Here is a 21,317-nt window from a genome sequence, read left to right on the forward strand (position 1 = left end):
CACAATTTTCGCAAGGGGTTAGCCTTGTCTTTCTAATCAATTTTGACGAAATTTTGACTTTTCTCCAAACCATTCCCAAACGCTTGTGAACGACTTAGAATGCATTCTGAGATTGAAGAGTCGTCTTTTTAGCAAGTTTCATGGAAACTCAGAAATCTAAATTTTCTCCCAAATTTTACAAATTTCGCAAGGGGTTAGCCTTGCATTTTCAATGAATTTTGACGAAATTTTGACTGTTCTTTAAACCACTCCTAAATGCTTGTAGATGACTTAGAATGCATTCTGAGGTGGAAGAGACGTCTTTGAAGCAAATATCATTGAAACTGAAAAAGCTAAATTTTCGCCCAAAATTCATAAATTTTGCAAAAGGTTAGCCTTGCTTTTTCAATGAATTTTGACGAAATTTTGACTTTTCTCCAAACCACTCCCAAATGCTTGTAAACGACTTAGAATGCATTCTTAGGTTGAAGAGACGTCTTTTAAGCAAGTTTCATGGAAATTCAGAAATCTAAATTTTCGCCCGAAATTCATAAATTTTGCAAGGGGTTAGCCTTGCCTTTTTAATCAATTTTGACGAAATTTTGACTTTTCTTCGAACCGGTCCTAAATGCTTGTAGATGACTTAGAATGCATTCTGAGGTGGAAGAGACGTCTTTGAAGCAAATATCATTGAAACTGAAAAAGCTAAATTTTCGCCCGAAATTCATAAATTTTGCAAGGGGTTAGCCTTGCATTTTCACTGAATTTTGACAGAATTTTGACTGTTCTTTAAACCTCTCCTAAATGCTTGTAGATGACTTAGAATGCATTCTAAGGTTGAAGAGACGTCTTTTAAGCAAGTTTCATGGAAATTCAGAAATCTAAATTTTCTCCCAAATTTCACAAATTTCGCAAGGGGTTAGCCTTGCATTTTTAATCAATTTTGACGAAATTTTGACTGTTCTTTAAACCACTCCTAAATGTTCGTAGATGACTTAGAATGCATTCTGAGGTGGAAGAGACGTCCTTGAAGCAAATATCATTAAAACTGAAAAAGCTCTTTTTGCCCGAAATTCATAAATTTCGCAAGGGGTTAGCCTTGCCTTTCTAATCAATTTTGACGAAATTTTGACTTTTCTCCAAACCATTCCCAAACGCTTGTGAACGACTTAGAATGCATTCTGAGATTGAAGAGTCGTCTTTTTAGCAAGTTTCATGGAAACTCAGAAATCTAAATTTTCTCCCAAATTTTACAAATTTCGCAAGGGGTTAGCCTTGCATTTTCAATAAATTTTGACGAAATTTTGACTGTTCTTTAAACCACTCCTAAATGCTTGTAAGATGACTTAGAATGCATTTTGAGGTGGAAGAGACGTCTTTGAAACAAATATCATTGAAACTGAAAAAGCTGAATTTTCGCCCAAAATTCATAAATTTTGCAAAAGGTTAGCCTTGCATTTTTAATCAATTTTGACGAAATTTTGACTTGTTTCCAAACCACTCCCAAATGCTTATAAACGACTTAGAATGCATTTTGAGATTGAAGAGTCGTCTTTTAAGCAAGTTTCATGGAAATTCAGAAAACTAAATTTTCACCCGAAATTCATGAATTTTGCAAGGGGTTAGCCTTGCATTTTCAATGAATTTTGACGAAATTTTGACTTTTCTTTAAACCACTCCTAAATGCTTGTAGATGACTTAGAATGCATTCTGAGGTGGAAGAGACGTCTTTTAAGCAAGTTTGATGGAAATTCAGAAATCTAATTTTTCGCCCAAATTTCATAAATTTCGCAAGGGGTTAGCCTTGCATTTTCAATGAATTTTGACGAAATTTTGACTTTTCTTTAAACCTCTCTTTAATGCTTGTAGATGACTTAGAATGCATTCTGAGGTTGAAGAGACGTCTTTTAAACAAGTTTCATGGAAACTCAGAAATCTAAATTTTCTCCCAAATTTTACAAATTTCGCAAGGGGTTAGCCTTGCATTTTCAATGAATTTTGACGAAATTTTGACTTTTCTTTAAACCACTCCTAAATGCTTGAAGATGACTCAGCATGCATTCTGAGGTGGAAGAGACATCTTTTAAGCAAGTTTCATGGAAATTCAGATATGTAATTTTTCTCCGAAATTTTACAAATTTTGCAAAGGGTTAGCCTGCATTTCCAATCAATTTTGACGAAATTTTGACTTTTCTTCAAACCCCTCCAAAATACTTGTAGATGACTTAGAATGCATTCTGAGGATGAAAAGACGCCTTTTCAGTAAATTTCATGCAAAGTCAGTGATGCAAAGTTTCACCCCAAATAAATAAATTTTGACTTTTTTCTTGCTTTCAAAGGACGGAGAGACGTCTCTTACATAAGTTTCACATCAGCTGCAGAAAGAAACACTCCTCCATAAATTTGGCCCAAATCTTCCCCTGAAATCTTGAAGAAAGCATCAACATTGCACTCACTGAATTTCTTTCCTAGACCCTTTGGGTTAAAATGTCAAGATATCCTTCAGTTTGCAACAACCCTGGATGGTGTTCCATGGTGCACTGTCATCCTCGCTCGCGAGAAAACAAACATTGTCACACCATACCACACACTGTCAGATGCCTGCGCCTGTATTGGCGAACCCTAATCCTGCTTTGGTCGTTTGTTTGGGTGTTTCCATGACTGATTATGTCTTTGGCATGTTTTTGGTGAACCGAACCACGAATAAGTTTACTTTCTGTCATTCGTTGAGCGTGTTCGCCACTTCAGTGAACCTGTGTGAGGTCATTGTTTCGAGCGCCGAAAGTTGGAGTTGGTTCCGCGTGGGCTCAAAATGGCGGAAATTAAGCAGACAATATTTTGTCGTCTATCAAGTACATTTCAAAATTTGTCGTTACATGCAGCAAATCAAGAGGTAATTTCGTTTTGAATGTGGAAAAGAGAGCAGCACTGCTAACAAACATGTTAAAGATTGAATGAAAATGACATCATCACCATGGTGGTCTGATCCCTTATATTTTGTCCGTCGGATGTTTCTGATTCATCATTTTTGGGGGGCCACCTCAAACATGTTCCAGTTTATTGCTTTGACGTGTCAAACAAGCCCTAGCATAGTAAGGTTTCGCTATTGGAAAAGTCGCTTTCAGAAGTGCTTTCTCAGAATCAAAGTACAAATATGGCGGCTTCTCTAAACTTGGCACTAGGCCTTGAAGAGCCTTGACACCCGAAAAGCGCAGGCAGATCTTGGGATAAAAGTTCCTCATCTTGCCTTATATCATAAACATATAATAATTTCTATTTTCTGCAATAAAACTAACATTTACAGATTCTCTACAAAAAAGACTGTAGCTTATGAAAGTAGATCATGAATGAATTTGCACGATTACTTCAATTTTTTTTTCAAAAAAGACATTAATTTATTTTCAGCTCTTTAGATTTCGTATTTTACCATTTGCCCCCAAGTTGATTAAACACAAATTAAAATACAAACATTAAGATATCGTCAAATTTTCCATTGAAAGTTTTAAAAGTTTTAAAATGGCAATGCAATGTCATCAGTTGCGCGAAAACTCGAATACTTAATAGAATGCAACCATCCATTACATTATTGGAACACAAAAGAGTCAACAATGGGGGAAAGGTGTAGAAACCTTTTCGCAAAAGTGTCCATTGTTTATTATGGCCCGATTTCAAAAAGCGCGGACCACGTTATCGTTTGAGAAAACAACAATGAATGGTATTGCATACTGGAAAGTGCATTTAGTACTAAGATGTCTCCTATAAATGTGAAGAATCATGTCCAACAAACTATTGCAAAATATTTCCCATGCAGCCAAATTTGTTAAACTTCACAAACGTTGAAGTAATCCAAACGTTGTAGTAAACCATTCCAAGATGTGAATTTTCATACAAGTGTATTGTTTGGTTTAAGCAGTCGATCACAGATTATACCCTTTTCCAAGAAAAACGCCATCAAACAATAATCAATTCCATATCCATTAATTATTCACAGTAAGTAGTTTTAAAATGGCAATCCAAGCTCATATCATCCCTCACACTGTTAACAAGTATATTTGGACCATAGCTCATCTATTTAGAATGAACGAAAATCTGGACTGTTTACCCTTTGACTGACAGTTAACCTTTAGAATTGTACCCAGTTGGGTTAATAGTTCAACGGAAAAAGTGCGAATTTGAAATGAGTCCATTAAAAGAGTAAATTTCAAGACGTATCATAATGCATCATTGCAGAAAATGTTGTGCACATTAGCGACATAAAAGCCGCATGAAGTTTCAAAGCGGCAACCGAAAAAGTGAACAGTTTCTTTTAACTTTTTTCTCCACACAACAGCTACAGCGTCACACTGCTTCACTAACATGTTATGGGTAGTGCCACGTGCGACTTCTTTTGCCATGGAAAACTGAGAAATAGTATTATGATCTTCTGGACTTGATAAAGTAGAAAGCCATCCCAATGAGAGCGAAGAGTAGGCCTATGAACATAATGCTCAACCCGGCCGCAATTCCAGCTTTACTTTTCCCGTTTGACTCAGTTGTCTGGCTGGGTTTGTCCGAAATTAGCGTAGTATGGCGGGTCGTTGTGCGGTCTGTGATGGGGTGGGTAGGCTCTTTAGCCCCCATGGCTGTTTGTCCAGTGGTTGGTGGAGAGGGTGAAGTGGCCTGAGGAACATCACCTCTTTGTTCATGGGTGCCGATTCCTAATCTAGCCAAAGGAAGATTATTCTCGTATAGAACGCTATCCCATTCGTCACGAGTCGGTTTAAAGGCCACAGGAATTAAATTGTCTGGTTCACCAGAAACTGGATTCAAGCTTGTCAATGCATTGTTTGCCCCGATAACATTTGGTACGTCTGTTGATAATGACGGTTGTGACCCAATGGTTGCCAATACGTTCCCACTAGTTGTCTGTGCCTCTGTGGTCTCTATTTCTGTGGTAAATAGTCTGGTTGTGGTGACAAGTTTAGTTGTGATTATCGGGTGGGTGGCAACTGGTTCAGTGGTGGTAACTGGTTCCAACGTGGTAGCCACCAGAGTGACAACTGGTTCAGTGGTGGTAACGGGTTCCAACGTGGTAGCCACCAGAGCGCCAACTGGTTCAGTGGTGGTAACCGGCTGAGTGGTAACTGGTTCAGTTGTAGAAACCGGCTGAATGGGAATAAGTTTAGTTGTGGTAATCTGTTGGGCAGTAACTGGTTCAGTGATGGCTACAGGCTGAGTGGTAACCGCTTCAGTCGTGGTAACCGACCCAGTGGTAACTGGTTCAGTTGTGTTAACCGGCTGAGTAGTAACTAGTTCAGTTGTAGAAACCGGCTGAATGGTGATGAGTTTAACTGTGGTAATCTCTTGGGCAGTAACTGGTTCAGTGATGGTTACAGGCTGAGTGGCAACCACTTCAGTCGTGATAACCGACCCAGTGGTAACTGGTTCTGTTGTAGAAACCGGCTGAATGGTGATGAGTTTGGCTGTGGTAATCTGTTGGGCAGTATCTGGTTCAGTGATGGTAACAGGTGGAGTGGTAACCGGTTCCGTTATGGTACCCAACTCACTTACGGCTACCAGCTGGGTATTATCTGGTTCAGTTGTTCCAATCAGTTGGATAAATGGCTCAGTTGTAAAGATCTCACCAGTAGTCATTAGAGTAGAAGTCGTTGTTTCGAAGAATGACAGCCCACTGTTACTAAATTCTCCAGAGGATTGCTCCCAAAATCTGTTAGTATTCACTGTTGGGATGACTGCAGGTGTCTGTGGAATACTCTGCTGTGTTGTGCTAGACAATTCGGGCAGATTGCTGTCTGTGCGTCGAATCCAGAGTTGTCCCACAGCACGATCGCCAAGACCGAGTTGTTTCTGTTCTACCCGACAAATAATAACTGATGATTCGTCTCGAAGAGTTACGTTTATGATCTTCAGCTTGACGCCTTTCCGAAGAAGTCTGTACTTAGCTGTTGACTTGGTAATCACATTACCATTCACGGTCCACTGGTATTCCAAATTCGGCACGTTCTCACTGATGCAGTTAAAGATGACACTGTCCCCGGGGGTGACCCAAGTAACAACCGGGCGAAGCATGACTTTGATACGGCTCCGGAGTGGGATCACGTAGCAAGACCGGGGCTGAGGCAAAGCTTCGTTCCGTGCTAAGCAGGTGAATCTGACGTCTCGATCGGCTTCCGTGAGAGTATGTTTGTAACCTATTACCGTACGAGTAGCGTGCGGTATAAAGGTGGATCTTACAATCTGTTTGCCTCGTACCCAGGTTAACGTGGCAGGTGGTTTTCCGCCCCTGGACTCGCACACCAAAGTAACGTTATCACCAATTTTCATCTCTAACTTGGGCCCCAGGAGACACAAGGGAAACCCCTTATCTGGAGGTTTCAGAACTTTAATTCGCACAACCTGGGAGTAATAGGCTACGTCAGTGAAGTAGGCACAAGCGTAATATGAGCCATCTGTCATGGATACCCGGCGAATCATCAAATTATATTCTCCGTCAGAATTACCTACGATCCGGTACCTCCCACGAATGGAGTCGTTCAGCCTGTTAAATGGGTCGATCTTACGGTCCCGGCTTAGATACTGACCCGTCAATACGTTCTGCCAGTACACGCTGATACCGGATTGGTCGTCAACTTGACATCGAAGCGTAACCGTTCGGCCGATGACAACCGTCTTTTGGCCAGGCTCAACACGGAACGAAATGGCGTCTGCCCCAGCAACCACAAGCAAAAGAAGTATGAATTCCAATCGTACCATTCTGCTGCCAAGATCCAATGTCAGTAAATAGGAATGTTGCCTTGCGGAAAATATCCTCTCAAAATAATGATAAAAACGAAAAACAAAGCATTTAGCCTGATATTGATGTTATGGCCACTTCCTTATCGATATAACTAACTTGTAAAATGACGACAGACCAGCGCTAACGGCACTTACAGTTGTGATCAAACGGAAATTGGTTGGAACAAGTAAAGTGATGATACCAAGGAACAAACGGCTAGATTGTAAGTGACTTTCAAAAATGACAGGTGCGTCGAGGCCATCCAAGCCAGGGATTCGTAACCTCAATCCTCTCAGGGTCAATTCAACTTGACTGTCGTCAGGAAGTTGCCAGGCCTCATTTCTGTCAGTGGGATAACACAAGTTCCTGGAACAAGGCGGGAACGGTTTCGTCACTCCTTGACAATGACATGGGATACAGCTCATTATATGAATGATCTCAACAGTTCAATGACTGTACAGGAAGACGAAAGACAGTCGAATGTAGGGCCGTGATGTAATGAATATATCACAAAACTTATTGACGATCATGATGCCAGCTAAAGTCCACACGGGACTTCACAAATACAAATTTCTAGCGAAGCAACAATAAATCCTTCGCCTCACAGGTTTAAAGATTTCTGAGTTTACCATCGAAAGATTTACAAGGACAATTTATTACCCTCATCATTTCTGTTTCGAGATCGCTAAATTTCCAGTTCACAAGTCGCAATCAGTTCAATCTGCAAAACGAAATTGCTTTTCCAAATCTCCAGAAACGTATACTGAACGTGTTTTAAGCCGACATAAGTAGGCCCAGCACCTCACGTCAAGATCTCATACATGTAACAATTAATGTTGAAATCAATTCGCAACAAGATAAAATTGTTCTAGCATGAATTTGAATAATGTTTTTCTTTTTCAAAGCACTTGGCCCAGTGCTGACATTGTTTCAGGCATGAGTATTTTGTTGTGTCACAACAGGATGACAAAGACTCGGCACTCGGCCAAATGTGTGCGGGAAATCAGCTCTCCTTTCACCAGCAGGGAGATTTATTCGTCATCGTTGAAGGTGTAGCAAGGAGTATGGACCACCATGCATAATACCGTCTTGTCGACATAAGCTAGTACAAGCATGCAAAGTCGACATGAAACTGAAGCCAGACAGAAAACCTCCAAAGAACACTAAACCAAAAAAACGAGATAATTTCTATTCAGATATCTCTGTAAATCTGCATATGAATTTACAGCAGCTCCAAAGACATAAGGTTTTCCAGTCTTCGAATGTTGATTGCTAGTGTCAATTGGTTTACCCGTTTTCAAGCGCAGCGAAGGTCAGTCTAACGTTGATAAACCTGACAATGACAGGTGTCAAAGTCAGCGTCATATAAGAGTTTCAATGATTTCAATTACCCTTTAACTGAACAAACTAACAGTTCAAAAATTCTTAGCACCGTTAAACCGGTGAGCATTTTGAACTGATTGAACACAATAAAAATGTTTTCATGAATACATGTATTCAAAATCAGTTACAGGAAGCTCTTAGACATTTTAGAATTTCTCCTCGCTATCAAAGAAAATTGTAATCATTGTTCTGCAAGATTTCACATTATCAAGCAACAAAGTTAAAGGAGTAATATTCATATTAAAACATAATTCACATATTTATCACATAAACATAATTGTTCTAAAGATGCACAGATTTGTTTTAGTTTGGCAACGAACATACTTAAGGGTTTTCTTTGCTGTTACGTACTGTTCATAGGTAAATAAAATAGATCCTCTGTTTCGTGTTATCATTTTACAGTGAAGCAGAAACCGTGGTAAGAAATGTATATATAACCTGTTTTCCTTCCACCATCGTACAACCCTTCATTCTTGGAGTCACTACTTCAAAAACTGAAAAAAATGCAGGTTTAATAGGCCTACTACTACAGAACTCTTAAAAATAAAAATATACCATATTCACAATAAGGAACATTTTGCTTTCCTGACTTTTGGAAGATAATGGTTGCAAATTTAAAGCCAAAAGTTACATAGATCTTTAAGTATGAAGCTACTGTCTTTTGCGTCTTATCCATTGCACTGATGTCCTGATTGTTTGCACAACATTCGAGGTTTCTTATCAAAACCGACTAATACAAGAAGTACAAAATCTCAAGAGTTCAGCAGTGTGAAGCATTGTGATGCAGTCTATGCACTTTTAAAAAGTATTGTCAGGAATGGTTCAAAAACTCAATTTCAAAGTTACATTTGAAAGAGATGTTTGCAAGGGGGAACAAAATGGACCACGTATGAGAAAAAAAGGAAAAGCAAACAAAAAACCTCCATCGTATTCCAATATTTACTCGACATTTACAACAATATTTTCTTTCTGGACGGTAAGGTGGGGGTCAAAGATACTTCTCTGAGGCTAATGACTTCTCAGGAGGAATAATCACAATCAAAAGAATAGCTGATATTGCAAAGACTGTCCCAGCCATTCCTGGTGCATTCGGTCCAATCTCTAACATCGCTCCACTGAGTATCGGGGAAAAGGACCGCGACACCGAAGCCATTGATTGGCTGATACCTAGTAAAGTACCAGCATTCCTGACATCACTCCTTTGGACGCTGAGGTCGGTGACGCAAACCCGCGATATTGGGTTTGTGATTGAAAGTGTGGTCATAAAGAAGACAATGAAATACAAGTTTGGAGCAAAGGTCAATCCAAACAGGTTCACCATTAGAAGGCACGTGGTGTGAAACAGCAGTTTGGAAATGTCATCATAAAATGTAACAATTTTCCCAACAATTATTCCAAAGAAAACAGAGACAAGTGCACCATAGCTAATCAACCAACCGTTGATTCGAGCGGAGGTGTTAAACTTTTCCTCCATAATGAGGGGAAAATTATCACGAAACATCATCACCGAAATTCCAAGCAGGAACCTAAGTAGGAGTAGATCACCGCTAGATCGCACAATTACCTTGAAGGCCTGGAAGAAATTGGCTCCAGTATGACAGCTGTAGTCATCTTGCATGAATGATGCTACAGACTCCGTCCTCTGTAAGTGTGCATGACCGGTAGGATGGACAATGAGGTATACAAACACTGTAATAGAAGCAACAGGTGGAGCGTTACCACAAAAGTGAACAGGTGGAGCGTTACCACAAAAAGTGAACAGGTGGCGAATATCAATCTGATCTCAAATACTAATCTGCAACCAATTATGATCGATGGCAATTTTGGCAGGTGTGACTTTTAACTAGAATTCGTTTGACGAAGACAATGTCGAAGTGGGGCAATGCCAACCTAGGGGTCAAAAGGAAACTTTGATGGATAACATTTCCATACAAATCCAAAGGAAACTCACAGCTTTTTTGCTGAGGGTAAATCATGCTTTTCACTATCAACAAATGTTTCTGAAAGGATCCTATAAAAATGTTCATTTTCACAAACACTTCAGATTATATGTCATGGTCATATACACTAAAACTCACAAAGGTGTGGAATACTGAAGGAAATTATGCCAAACTCCGATCAAATCTGAATTTCAAACCTTGATGCACTCGTTGATATGTGCACACTGATTTTCTTGGTGATTCTATAACAATTTTTACAGAATACTAATTACTTTTGCTACAGGTATTCACTTCTTTCAGCATTTACACTGCAACTTTTATGCATTACCCAAAATCCTTTATTTCCAATAAGTTTGTGATACTCACAGAGGTTGACAAAGAAGATTGCTGTCGTGCACATGGCAACACAATAGAACCCTCCCTCATACTCGGAAAGGTAACCACCGCACAGGGGACCGATGATGAAACCAATGTTTGACGCAGCGTTAAAACGACCAAACACACGAGGGCGCTCTCTCCGTGGCGTTACTTCTGTAAGAATGGCTTTCACCGTTGCCATACCATGTTTAAAAATACCTAGTGAAAAAGGTCAGTGACCAAAATGATGAAAAAGACAAAGAAATACAAAAAAGCTGCTGAACAAAATTGAATTTCTGATTTATTTCTCCAAAATGCACTTCACAATCCTTCTAATCAGGGAATAAGGTCATTCATAGACTTGCTAAAACCTTAATCTATAAATATATCTGCTAAAATATATTTGCTTGAACAAAAATTACAGCCATGAAAATCAACATTCTTCAACAATTTCTTTAATTCCATTTTTGAAATCACTCTCTCACCCAGTGGAATTCTTGAAACAAGCAGGACTGCAAACGATGTTGCAAACACGTTGAGGGAATATCCCAATGCTGATACCAACAGGCACATTAATAAGATCTGTCTTCGACCGATGACATCGCCAAGTCGTCCCTAAGAACAAGGACATAAAGATTCAGATTTATTTAGGATTTGATCAGACTAGTGTGGGAAAGACAAATGAGATAAAATGTAGCTCTCTTCAGACAAAACAATGGCTTAACCAAAACAGAACATCTAAACACCTGCTCTACATAAACACAAAATAAGGAACACATAAAAACTGTAGAAAGGAAAATGCAACTACAAAAATCATATCTTTGAAGTCAAATGAATAATTAAGTTTGAAAGAAAAAAGTTTGAATTATAACGCACCACAAAGGGGCCTGAGATGAGCTGCAGAACACCATACACAGATCCTATCAGCAAAGAAGAGTTCAGAATAAATTCTTTTAAATTTTGATCAACAGAAAACAAGGATCTTCCCTGTCTGAGGGAGAAGCAGGTGCACTATGTGAAGTGTCTTGCTCTTTAGGGAGCATCCATAAAGTCGGAACATTCCCACTAGAACACTAGTGTTTCAACCATTGTGAATAATGAGATACTCCCTAAGGGAATATGTGATTACAGAAGGCTCAGAGGTAACTAGTCAATGTGTCATTCTGTAGAATGACATCACATGCATTACATCACATGGTGTATGCAAAAAACTCTTATTTACATTTGCTATGACTCAACCTCGTATCACGTCACATGTAGTTGCTTTCGACATTCTTTCGATCTTTAATTCTAAATCTCGGTCCTTTTTTGTTAGGGTCCTTCTTGAATCATCCACAATGCTCCCATGTTCAGGAAATCTACACTGCATTCTTGGTCCCTCACATTTCAAAGAGCATCAAGCCTTAAGCTGGATTCAACCTGACTTCTTAATCTCCCCAAATTTCCCACTCATCTTGATAGATGTTGAAGTAGAGGTTAGCTAGGCCCAATGAGAATCTTACCAACAGCACCAATCCAGACAGGTGATGCACCAAGATGTCTAGCATGATGTGGGAGTAGAGGAAGTAACATACTGACACCAAATAAATCCTGGATGAAACAGAAATGGAAGATAAAAAGTCAGACAACTGACTAAAATCATACATAAAAATTACTCTGCACATTGCCATGAAGATACAATTTATCTTGATGTATAACCATATCATTTGTGGGTGATGCTGACAGTAGTTGTTTTCAATTTACAGATAAGCATTTTCAGGGTTTGCAAGGTTCAAATTCAAACACAAAAGCAATATATATTGAAAGACAAAACTGGAAAACCTGACTATCATTCCATAATTATAAAATACACAGTACTCTAGTATTCACAGAAAATTTTGTTACTTTATTCAGTCAGTCAATCTTCATAAAAGATACATATCAGTTTATTAATAACCAGCTCTGAATTTTAACAACCACAAATTTAAATGGACAAGTCCTCAGAAATTATCAAATTCTGAGAAACATTAAATTGACATAAACATAGACCAAGAAATATGACAAAAATGACATACATGTACACTGTATATGACATTATGAAATACATGCACACTGCGTCGCATACGGTATATGACATACATGTACAGTAATATGGCATACAGTAAATGACATGTTGTACATGCATATGGCATACAGTAAATGACATGTTGTACATGTATATGACATATAACATACATATACATGTATAATTAACACTACTACCATCATTTGAGCAGCATATCTTTAGCAATGACTTGTCTTCTGTTCTTTCAAAAATCTCAAACAGAGATTCATTGCAATGCTTAAATCACTTACTAGGAATTTCTTCCATCTTGATGTCGCTACAAATGCTTGGGGCCCATTTACAAAAACATTGTAAAAATTGTTCGGATCATCTCTTTTGAGGAACTTGCCCAAAAAATATATTCACAAGTACCAGTGCCGTCATTCTTGGTCAACATACTCCAAGACTGTCACCCTTGCGTTTCATTATGAAACATGAAAACCTTACATCTGTGCATTATTATATGTGACCCACCATCCCAAGACCTGGCTGAAGTAGGTAACTTCATAGCCCTAAAATATTAGAACTTCCACTGTTCAGATCTGCACGGGAGTTTTACAGCTATCACAACCCATAAGGAGATTACTGCAGACAGAATGTCGGTTTAACATGTAAAATAAAAGCTGAAGGAGAGAAATTGTCCAAGAGTAAAATACCAACTAAAGCCTGGTTTTGGGATGGCGGGTCACGTATGACACTCCAACAGAATGTTCAGGTTATATGTACAAGATCCTACGGTTAATGATTTGTCAGTTACAAATAACAAGGTGGTATCTATACATAATATTTCATTGAAGTTCAAAGATAAAAACATTCTTGAAATCTCTGAGATTTGGAAACAGTGGAATGCATTCTTGCTAAGAGTACCTCTAAGGAAATGTTTTCTCTGATTTTAAATGTTCAAATAAATATGGCAGCATCCAAATCAACCACAGTGTCGTTTGTCTTCAGAGCTCAACTGCAACAAGCTAAAAAGGTGTCATTCTGAGAAAACAGAGAAACGAGGGGAACCCTCGCCCTATGCTCGTAGTGGATAAAGCCTTGTGCATGCCAAACAATGCATGTAGCCATTGTTTGGCAAGCATAAGGGTTTATCCACTACGAACACAGGGCGAGGGTTCCCCTCATTTTCTCTGAATTACACAATCTACATTCAGAATTGCTATCTTGGCATGAACAGAAAAAAACCCTTTTAAGCAAGTTATAGTTGAGCTCTGCAGACAAATGACACTGCATTTGATTTAGATGCTTCCATGTTTATTTGAACAGATGAAATCAGAGAAAACATGTTTTCCTTTGAGTTGCTCTTTAATAATGGTCACACCTTTCCTTTTGGCAATGTGTTTGCTGAGTCAATATCGAGTCAATCAGATTTCTTTTCTGAAGCTATCGTGGCTCTTTCTGGAGGAAAAATAATAATGAACAGGCTACTAATCGCAGCACAACACACTCCTGTCAACCCAGGGGCATAGGGACCAAACTCCAGCATAAACCCACTAATAAATGGGGCAAAAGATCTTGTAACAGACAACACAGATTGGCTGATTCCTAGCAATGCACCTGTGTTATCCAAACTACTGCGCCGAACACTAAGGTCAGTCAGACAAACCTTGGAGATGGCATTTTCCATGGACAGCAGTGCAGTAAAGACCACGACAACAAAAAATGTTGGTGCATATGTCAGTCCAAAGAGTGTGAAGCACAGCAAGACGGAAGAGTGCAAAAGCAGTTTGGAGATGCTGCTATAAAAGGACACCACCCTACCCACCAGCATGCCTGAAACCACGGCCACAAGAGCAGAAAAGCTCATGAGTTGACCGGTGACGCTCGGCCGAGCCTGAAAACGATCTTCCAGAATCAGAACAAAGTTGCTACGATATAACATGACACCTGAACTCATCAACAGTTGCAGTAACAAGAGATCACCACAGGAGCCAAGGATCGTCTTGAAGGAATGGAAAAAGTTGGTCCGGATGCTGTACTCCTCCTGAGTGAAAGCAGCCACTGACTTTGACTTCTCAATGGAGTCCTGCTTCTTGGGATGTACAAGGAAGTAGACAAACACTGTAATAAACAATTAAAGAAAAAACAACAATCAGAGAGCTCCAAGTTCACTCCTACGAGGGTGTGAAGAAAATTGAAAACTGTCTCATTAAATAACTTCATCAGCTATACGCAAACCTAAAAATTACACACTGCAAAAGCAAGCTACAATATCTTAAAATCAAACCTCCCACAATCCTGGAACCAAATTTTTTATGATGATACAAATTGTAATTAGAAAAAGGCTACAAGAATTCATTAAAGATGTTTTCCATGAAGTGGTTTCAGCAACCGATGCATTTTCTGTCTTTATCCAGCCCCCCTTTGAGCAAGAGGAACTTTTAAAGTTTAAAGCATATACTCACAAACATTTATGGCAAATACAATTGCTGTGCAAGTGGCTACTTGATAGAATCCACCTTCATATTCCGAGAGGTAACCACCACACAGGGGACCAATGATAAACCCAAAGCTGGAGGCTGCATTGAAACGTCCAAACACCAGAGGGCGCTCTTGCTTAGGAGTAATTTCAGCCAAGTAGGCCTTGACTGTTGCTATGCCATGCTTGAAGATACCTATGGGTGAAAAATGAGAAGCAAAGTGGGTTGGAAACATCTGTTTTCTGCCATCTCATTTCTGCTACCAGCACTGGATTCTCACAATTCAATGTCTACTTATCCATGCAGGATGTGTTATCGAGGCTATCACATGCAGCACGTCAGTTGCTTGAATTCCTCCTATCATAAACAGACATTTTAACCAACAAGAACAGTCTGAACAAATCCTCAAGCATCTGACATGCAACCTGTCAAGCAAATCATCCTTGCACCAATGAATATAAAGGTGTAAAAGATCCAGTAACTTAAGCATCAAACTTAAAACTGAAGTGTCAAAACTCACCAAGAGGGACTCTTGCACAAATGAGAACGGTGAGTGAAGTAGCAAAGATATTGATGGTGTAACCAACCATAGTCATGAAGAGACAGGCAAGTAAAACCAATCTGCGGCCCATCATGTCGCTCAGTCGACCCTAGAAAGGTAAGCAATGTTCAAGTTTGTAAAATGTGTCTCACCAGACAAGAAGTCTCTGACATTTGTGTCAAAGATTTTAGGTGTATAGGAAAGCTTCACTGAAAATGGTGTAGGTAGGTAATCTTCTATTCCAAAATCACCTGAAGTCAACATAGCACATGTGGGTGAACTTCCATCACTGAGCAAATAACAACAGCTAAGGTCAATCTCTTGCACTCCACCTCTGTAACCTGAGTTCATAATCCTTCAATACCTGCTATTTGAAGTTGGTTTCTGACTGAGTATAGTGCAAATTTCTTCTTTGAATATTAATGCCTCAGTTCTTTCTTCCCGTTCATTCTATCACATACATTGCAAGCTATTGACCACCAGGTTACAATTTTATAAAGCACAGTTCAGTTTATTAAAAAAAGACAGAGAGTGTACAGATACATTCTAATCAAATATCCCAAGCAATGTTTAGGGCGCAGTTAAACAGTCATTGATACTCAAGAGGCTCATGTACATTGACCAACTTACCATCACTGGACCAGAGACCAGTTGAAGAAAGCCATACACCGAACCTTCAGAAATAAAAAAAAAAGATGAGATGGCATGAAATGTTGGCGAATTGGGGAGGCAGGGAATAACGCACACAGTGAGTTAATCTCAGAAGGTTGGTACAATTAGACGACTAAAAAAAGTCAAATCTTGCTTAAAACACAAATGTTTACTTCTAACCCCATGGAGGGCCGCAAGAACTCAGGAGTATAAGAACTAATCATCAAAGATTGAGTGATTACTGGATTTCCAACAGTCTTAATATTTCTTCTCACCTACAGCACCAACCAAAATGGGAGAAGCACCAAGATTTCTAGCATGACGAGGCAGTAGTGGAACTAGCATTCCCACACCAAACAAGTCCTAAGTACAAAAAAGCAAATGATTCATCAAACAAAAGTAAGTTTTAGTCTGGTTCTGGATCATGTCTTGTCTTGTAGCATAGAGAACTACGTGTACAGGTTCAAGATGAATTTCGAAACATACGTTATAATCAACATGACGGTTGAATTACAGGATATAAAATGGCTTCACAAACATTACTCATACAAATTCTACGTGAAAATTGACTCAAGGAAAATTTCCACAGTAAAGGGCAAGAATAGATTCACTTTTTGGAAACAAAATGCTCAGGCAGTTTCTAGTCCTGCATTACAATTTACACATCTTTTTGGAAGTAACAGGAAAGTGACTAGGCCTGAAAGAAGAAAAATCATTTTAAAAAGCTCTCCCTCCAAAAAGTGCCAGTGAACAAAATAAACCTACATTACTGTCAGCATTATCTGAATAAATCCTATTGCACTTCTAAATTTTCTAATGAGAAACTCCATTTTGTCAAAGACTGCTTTGCCTTTTCTAAACTTCCATAATCTAACAATGCATAGTAATCCAAACACACATCCTTTGTACTTTTTACAAAAATCATCAGTTTTTCTTCTTGTTGATAAAACATGACCGAGTTCTAAAATCCTGAATCTTCTGAAGAAACTTTTAAAAGGTGGACATGGATTTTTATGGACTTTAGTTATGGTATTAAAAGGCAAATGCGTAAAAATTATCATGAACTGAAGTACCTGGAATGCAAATTGAAGATGAAGAAAGTATGAGTTCTTCTGATGTCATGAATGTCAACTGGGATCCCAATGAATACAATATCAGAATTTCAGTCACTGAAATAACCCACATGGCAAGCTGGAAGGGATATAAAAATTTGCAGCTGCGCAAAATAAACTCAGTAAATATCTTCTCAATGCTTTCTAAAATGTGACACACAGAATATTGCACACGTAGAAGACCTTTTATGCAAGCATCAACAACTTTAAACAATTCTGTTTAACCCCTTGAATTTCTTTCCGAAAGCTGACTCCAAGAATTCCAGCCTTGCTTGGACACGAAGGCCACCTGCCAAACTGCAAATTCTCGGTTTGTGGCCCTGTGTGCTCTGCACGCTTTGAATTACACAGTGAAAAGGCAGATTGTTCGGTGGCATGCGGCTCTACTCAAGCTTTCACATTCCCGTTGCCTCTTTACAAAGTGGGGACTATTGTGAAGCTGGTGATTATGATGCAAATTCGGTCTTTTCATTTCTGGGCAACACACAAAGGCTAATCACCATATCCACAAGAGCATGGGTCTGCCTTCTTTCACCGTGTTCGCTCGAGCGTGAACCGAGAATAATAGCTGAAAAGCAGGCTGAAGATCTCGATTTTTACAGCGGCTCTAGCCCACTTCCCGGCGCAAAGGGGTTAATGAATATAAATACCCACTGACACTGAACGTGTACACCAAACGACAGGCCTACAAAACAATGAATATTTAAAATCAATGAAGTGGCATGTATCAAGTACATCATGTACAGTAGCCTTAGCTTAAATAACTCAAGCTTGAGTAACTCGAAGTAGACTGGCATTACTAGTCAACTTGCTAGTTTAAAAGGGGGCTTTCTACAGTCTGACAGTAGTACTTCTCATGACAATGAATTCTTTAAATTACCAATAATAGCCCAAGGGAGTTTTCAATAGGCCTGCATGTGGCTCTGGGACTAAAACATTAACAGGTAGACATTAACATGATTGACAAAATTAGGCATTTATAACATTAATTTGACGGAGTGAAATTGGTTACTTACCGGTTTTACTTGTTTTATGTTCGACATTCAATATTGAACAAGTATATGTAATTATTTCACATTCAGCGACCACTCAGGATGCACATTCCTAGAAACGATGGAGTGCAAAAAGGAAAAAAAAAAAAACTGTGCCACCTACGCTTCAGGGCTTGTTTCACCTGAAAACCCCATGCCCCAGGTAGCCAACTGACTGAGAACAATGACGTCAGATTCAATGCACTCTCAAGGTGGGGCATGAGGCTTGGGTATTTTATTTCAATTTGAAAAAGGTGTGATGTGATGCATTCAATAAAATCTCTGGTTTGCAAGCAAAGAACTCCGCTGACAAGACTTCAGTCAAAGCCGTTTTGACCGTGGAAAACTGATTTGCTCTGGTTGAAACGGACGAAGGCAACGGATCACTAACATGTACAAAAAATAAGTTCAGACCCAGGGCGTGGGCTTCACGTATACTATTTGGATTGACTGAATTAGTTTTGAGGAAACAGCAAATACATAAATCTAACTCTATCCTCTAAATCTTTCCTCTAATTATTATATTGCTGTAAAAAAGTCTTCAACATTTCGGGGCTTGTTTGACCCCAAAATCCCTATGCCCAGGATTGCCACTGTGGAAGAGAGTTTTATGTGTATACGTCATTGCAAAATGGCATGTGCAATGTAAATATGACACATGTACATGTGAATGGATGTGCATTGTGGCGCAGTTGGGTTTTTTGGTTTTTTGGGGGGTCCATTTTGCACTCAATCATTTCTAAGAGTGTGCACCCTGAATGTCAAATGGTCACTTGTTCAATACTGAATGTCAAACGAGGAGCAAGGAACTACATGTAACTTCACATTGGTCATTAACATGCATGACGTTAGAGTCGCCACGCCCATAATTTTGCCATTTATTGTCAAGTCTAATTGGTTTACATACTAAATGGCAAAATTAGGGACTTGGTGACTCTACCCTGATGACACACATAATAATAGCCAGAGCAGGACGTAAGTATAGAAACTGCAACCTGCCCTCACCAACTTCTTTGAATCAGATTCAACAATCTGATGGTAACATTGTGTCTGTGACCTCACTTCCAATTCATTTATTTTCGGTTTCATACATCATCACGTTATTATTAAGATTATGTCACAATCAGGGCGTTTGTACATTTCAGGACCCTGTTCTCTTTCATAGAATGAAAACTTACTTTTAAACTTTAAACCTAACCTTACTAGGCCAACTAGAATACACTATGGAGGAAGACATGCTCCATGCTAAATAACTGCAGGATTAGTTTTGTGGAAAGAGGGCAGGGTTTTGATTTATGAGGGAAATTCTGGGGTAAAAAGAACCATGGCGACATCACTGTCCAGTGCGTCAGTGTCAGAAAATCAGGTAAGTGTAGGCCCTAAATGGGGCAAGAAAGTCACATTTTCTTCAAATTCATTGATCTAACTTTACACAAAATTGGGTTAGCATTATTAAGAGAACATTGCCTTAGGTTGGTCTCTTTTGCAGGTCAACCTCTTCAAGACTTTTGTACAAATGATAATGACAGGGGGGTTCCGAAGTTCATACTTACTAAACAATAAGGCACTACTCAGTAGGCCTTACTGCACTTCACCGTTTGATGGCCTGTATGCTTTGGTATTTTGAAAGCTGCCCAGTCATCCATGTCAAGACATCTAAACTGCTGCCAAAGTTTTGGAAGAGCCCATTGGTACATGTAGAATCTTATTGCTCAATCCGTGTATTGCATATGTCTTGACATGGAACAGCTGTCGAAACGATGAGGGGTCAAGTGACGTAATGTTCAACGACCTTATTTTAAAGATAAACGACTGAGAGAGCGAGCCTGTGAGATTGAATGGATAAAGGCAAAAAGACTGGAAAATATCTGAATAACGTGAGTGAAATCATTCAATAAATGGTTTTTAGAAAGCGGAAAGGTCAAGGATCATGTCCGTGTGCAAAAGAAATTGCGCCCACTATGATAAGCGGGTGCGCCAAAAATTTTCAGTACGCCGACACAAAATTGCGTATACGGATGTGTGGCTAAGGATGGATCAGGAATGAGAGTCCGTGCCACACTACACTAGTGGGGCTAGGTTGGGGGAAGATTTGCTTAAGCAAGTGCAAACGGATATTTTATCTGGTACGATGATTGGGCAGCTTTCAAAATGCCATAAGCGAGCGGAACCATCAAAAAGGCCTACGGAGAAGTGCCTTACTGTTCAGGAGGTATGTAAGTTCACAAAACGCAACAATCAGACCATAACGTTATCATGGTTTAAACGAATTTAATTTACCAGAAACCCAACGAGATAGAGACAGGAGGTCAGGTATATTCTGTGACGATGATCCATCATTTTGCTGTCACTCTTTCTATCTCTGCTTTCGGAAACAACGTTATTTTCCGGCGTTTCTTCTGTCATCGTGCAGTATGTCGTGACCTGTGCTGAGAACTAGTAGATGCACACGTAGTACATACGCGAGGACTATTCAAATGGTTCCTAGATTAAGTACATTTAATCCTTCACGAAAGATTGGAGTGCCTGACTATCGGCTACATATTACGTGACTGGCTTATTGTTGTCTCTTGGGGGCGATATAATACTCAGCTTGTTCGGCAGAAACCCTGCCGTGTTATCATTGGAATGTCAAAATTTTGTTGCTTAAATTGGCAGCCAGCATCTGTGAGAAGAAAAAAAAAACGATAGTTGCAAGCGGAGATTCCATGTCAACACTGTCAAGGAAACTTCAACCGTCTAATTATTATACTCATGAAGTTGTATAGTCAATATGCCGTGAGCCTTAATACCAAAATGAATACATCAATCGATAAACTTTTCCCCATGAGTATTATCTATCACGCTCAAAATTTCACTACCACGATGATCGTAAATTTTACAAGTGTTTTTAATGGGGAGGCAAGTGGGAAAGTTGTCAAAAGGAAGAAGAAAGAGAAACTGAGAAGAAATAATGACGGGGTTTGCAATCGATGCCAGCGGCCAGTACACGAAAAATATGCCTTGGAATTGACTCCATCTACTTACTGTCAATCTACTTTC

At 39.3% G+C, this 21,317-nt stretch overlaps 2 protein-coding genes across 5 annotated transcripts; both read right to left on the bottom strand.

Annotated features, from left to right (window-relative positions):
* Nucleotides 1–4,283: 4,283 nt before the first annotated feature.
* On the bottom strand, nt 4,284–7,601 carry LOC110974517 (uncharacterized). Its single transcript, XM_022226216.2, has one exon. The coding sequence runs from the start codon at nt 6,730–6,732 to the stop codon at nt 4,393–4,395; it is 2,340 nt and encodes a 779-aa protein (XP_022081908.2). The 5' UTR covers nt 6,733–7,601; the 3' UTR covers nt 4,284–4,392.
* A 147-nt stretch (nt 7,602–7,748) lies between these two features.
* On the bottom strand, nt 7,749–20,794 carry mfsd9 (major facilitator superfamily domain containing 9). 4 transcript variants are annotated; one of them, XM_022226221.2, is made up of 7 exons: nt 20,556–20,695; nt 17,206–17,323; nt 16,408–16,495; nt 16,112–16,155; nt 15,461–15,590; nt 14,926–15,135; nt 12,299–14,581 (listed from the first exon to the last, which is right to left on the bottom strand). In XM_022226221.2, exons 3-7 carry the CDS (start codon nt 16,475–16,477, stop codon nt 13,881–13,883), a joined length of 1,155 nt encoding a protein of 384 aa, XP_022081913.1. In that variant the 5' UTR covers nt 16,478–16,495; nt 17,206–17,323; nt 20,556–20,695; the 3' UTR covers nt 12,299–13,880. The 4 variants fall into 4 exon arrangements, with proteins under 4 accessions (XP_022081912.1, XP_022081913.1, XP_022081911.1 ...); XM_022226220.2 differs by lacking the exons at nt 12,299–14,581; nt 14,926–15,135; nt 15,461–15,590; ... (1 more) ...; nt 16,408–16,495; nt 17,206–17,323 and adding exons at nt 7,749–9,826; nt 10,444–10,653; nt 10,920–11,049; nt 11,311–11,354; nt 11,937–12,024 and having other exon boundaries at nt 20,556–20,794; XM_022226219.2 differs by lacking the exon at nt 17,206–17,323 and having other exon boundaries at nt 20,556–20,769.
* Nucleotides 20,795–21,317: the final 523 nt, after the last annotated feature.

This window comes from Acanthaster planci, linkage group LG15, assembly GCF_054643075.1.
Source record: "Acanthaster planci isolate LZ-2023a linkage group LG15, COTS_SCS, whole genome shotgun sequence".
Lineage (NCBI taxonomy): Eukaryota > Metazoa > Echinodermata > Asteroidea > Valvatida > Acanthasteridae > Acanthaster > Acanthaster planci.

What these genes read in the sequence shown, in the direction of transcription:
- LOC110974517 (XM_022226216.2), bottom strand. Translation starts at nt 6,732, where the DNA reads ATGGTACGATTGGAATTCATACTTCTTTTGCTTGTGGTTGCTGGGGCA.
- mfsd9 (XM_022226220.2), bottom strand. Translation starts at nt 20,681, where the DNA reads ATGACAGAAGAAACGCCGGAAAATAACGTTGTTTCCGAAAGCAGAGAT. An exon ending in TCTATCTCGTTGGGTTTCTG is followed by an intron (nt 12,025 to 20,555) that starts GTAAATTAAATT and finishes TGTTTCATCCAG; the next exon opens with GATTTATTTGGTGTCAGTAT. An exon ending in TGTCTGGATTGGTGCTGTTG is followed by an intron (nt 11,355 to 11,936) that starts GTAAGATTCTCA and finishes CTTTGCTGATAG; the next exon opens with GATCTGTGTATGGTGTTCTG.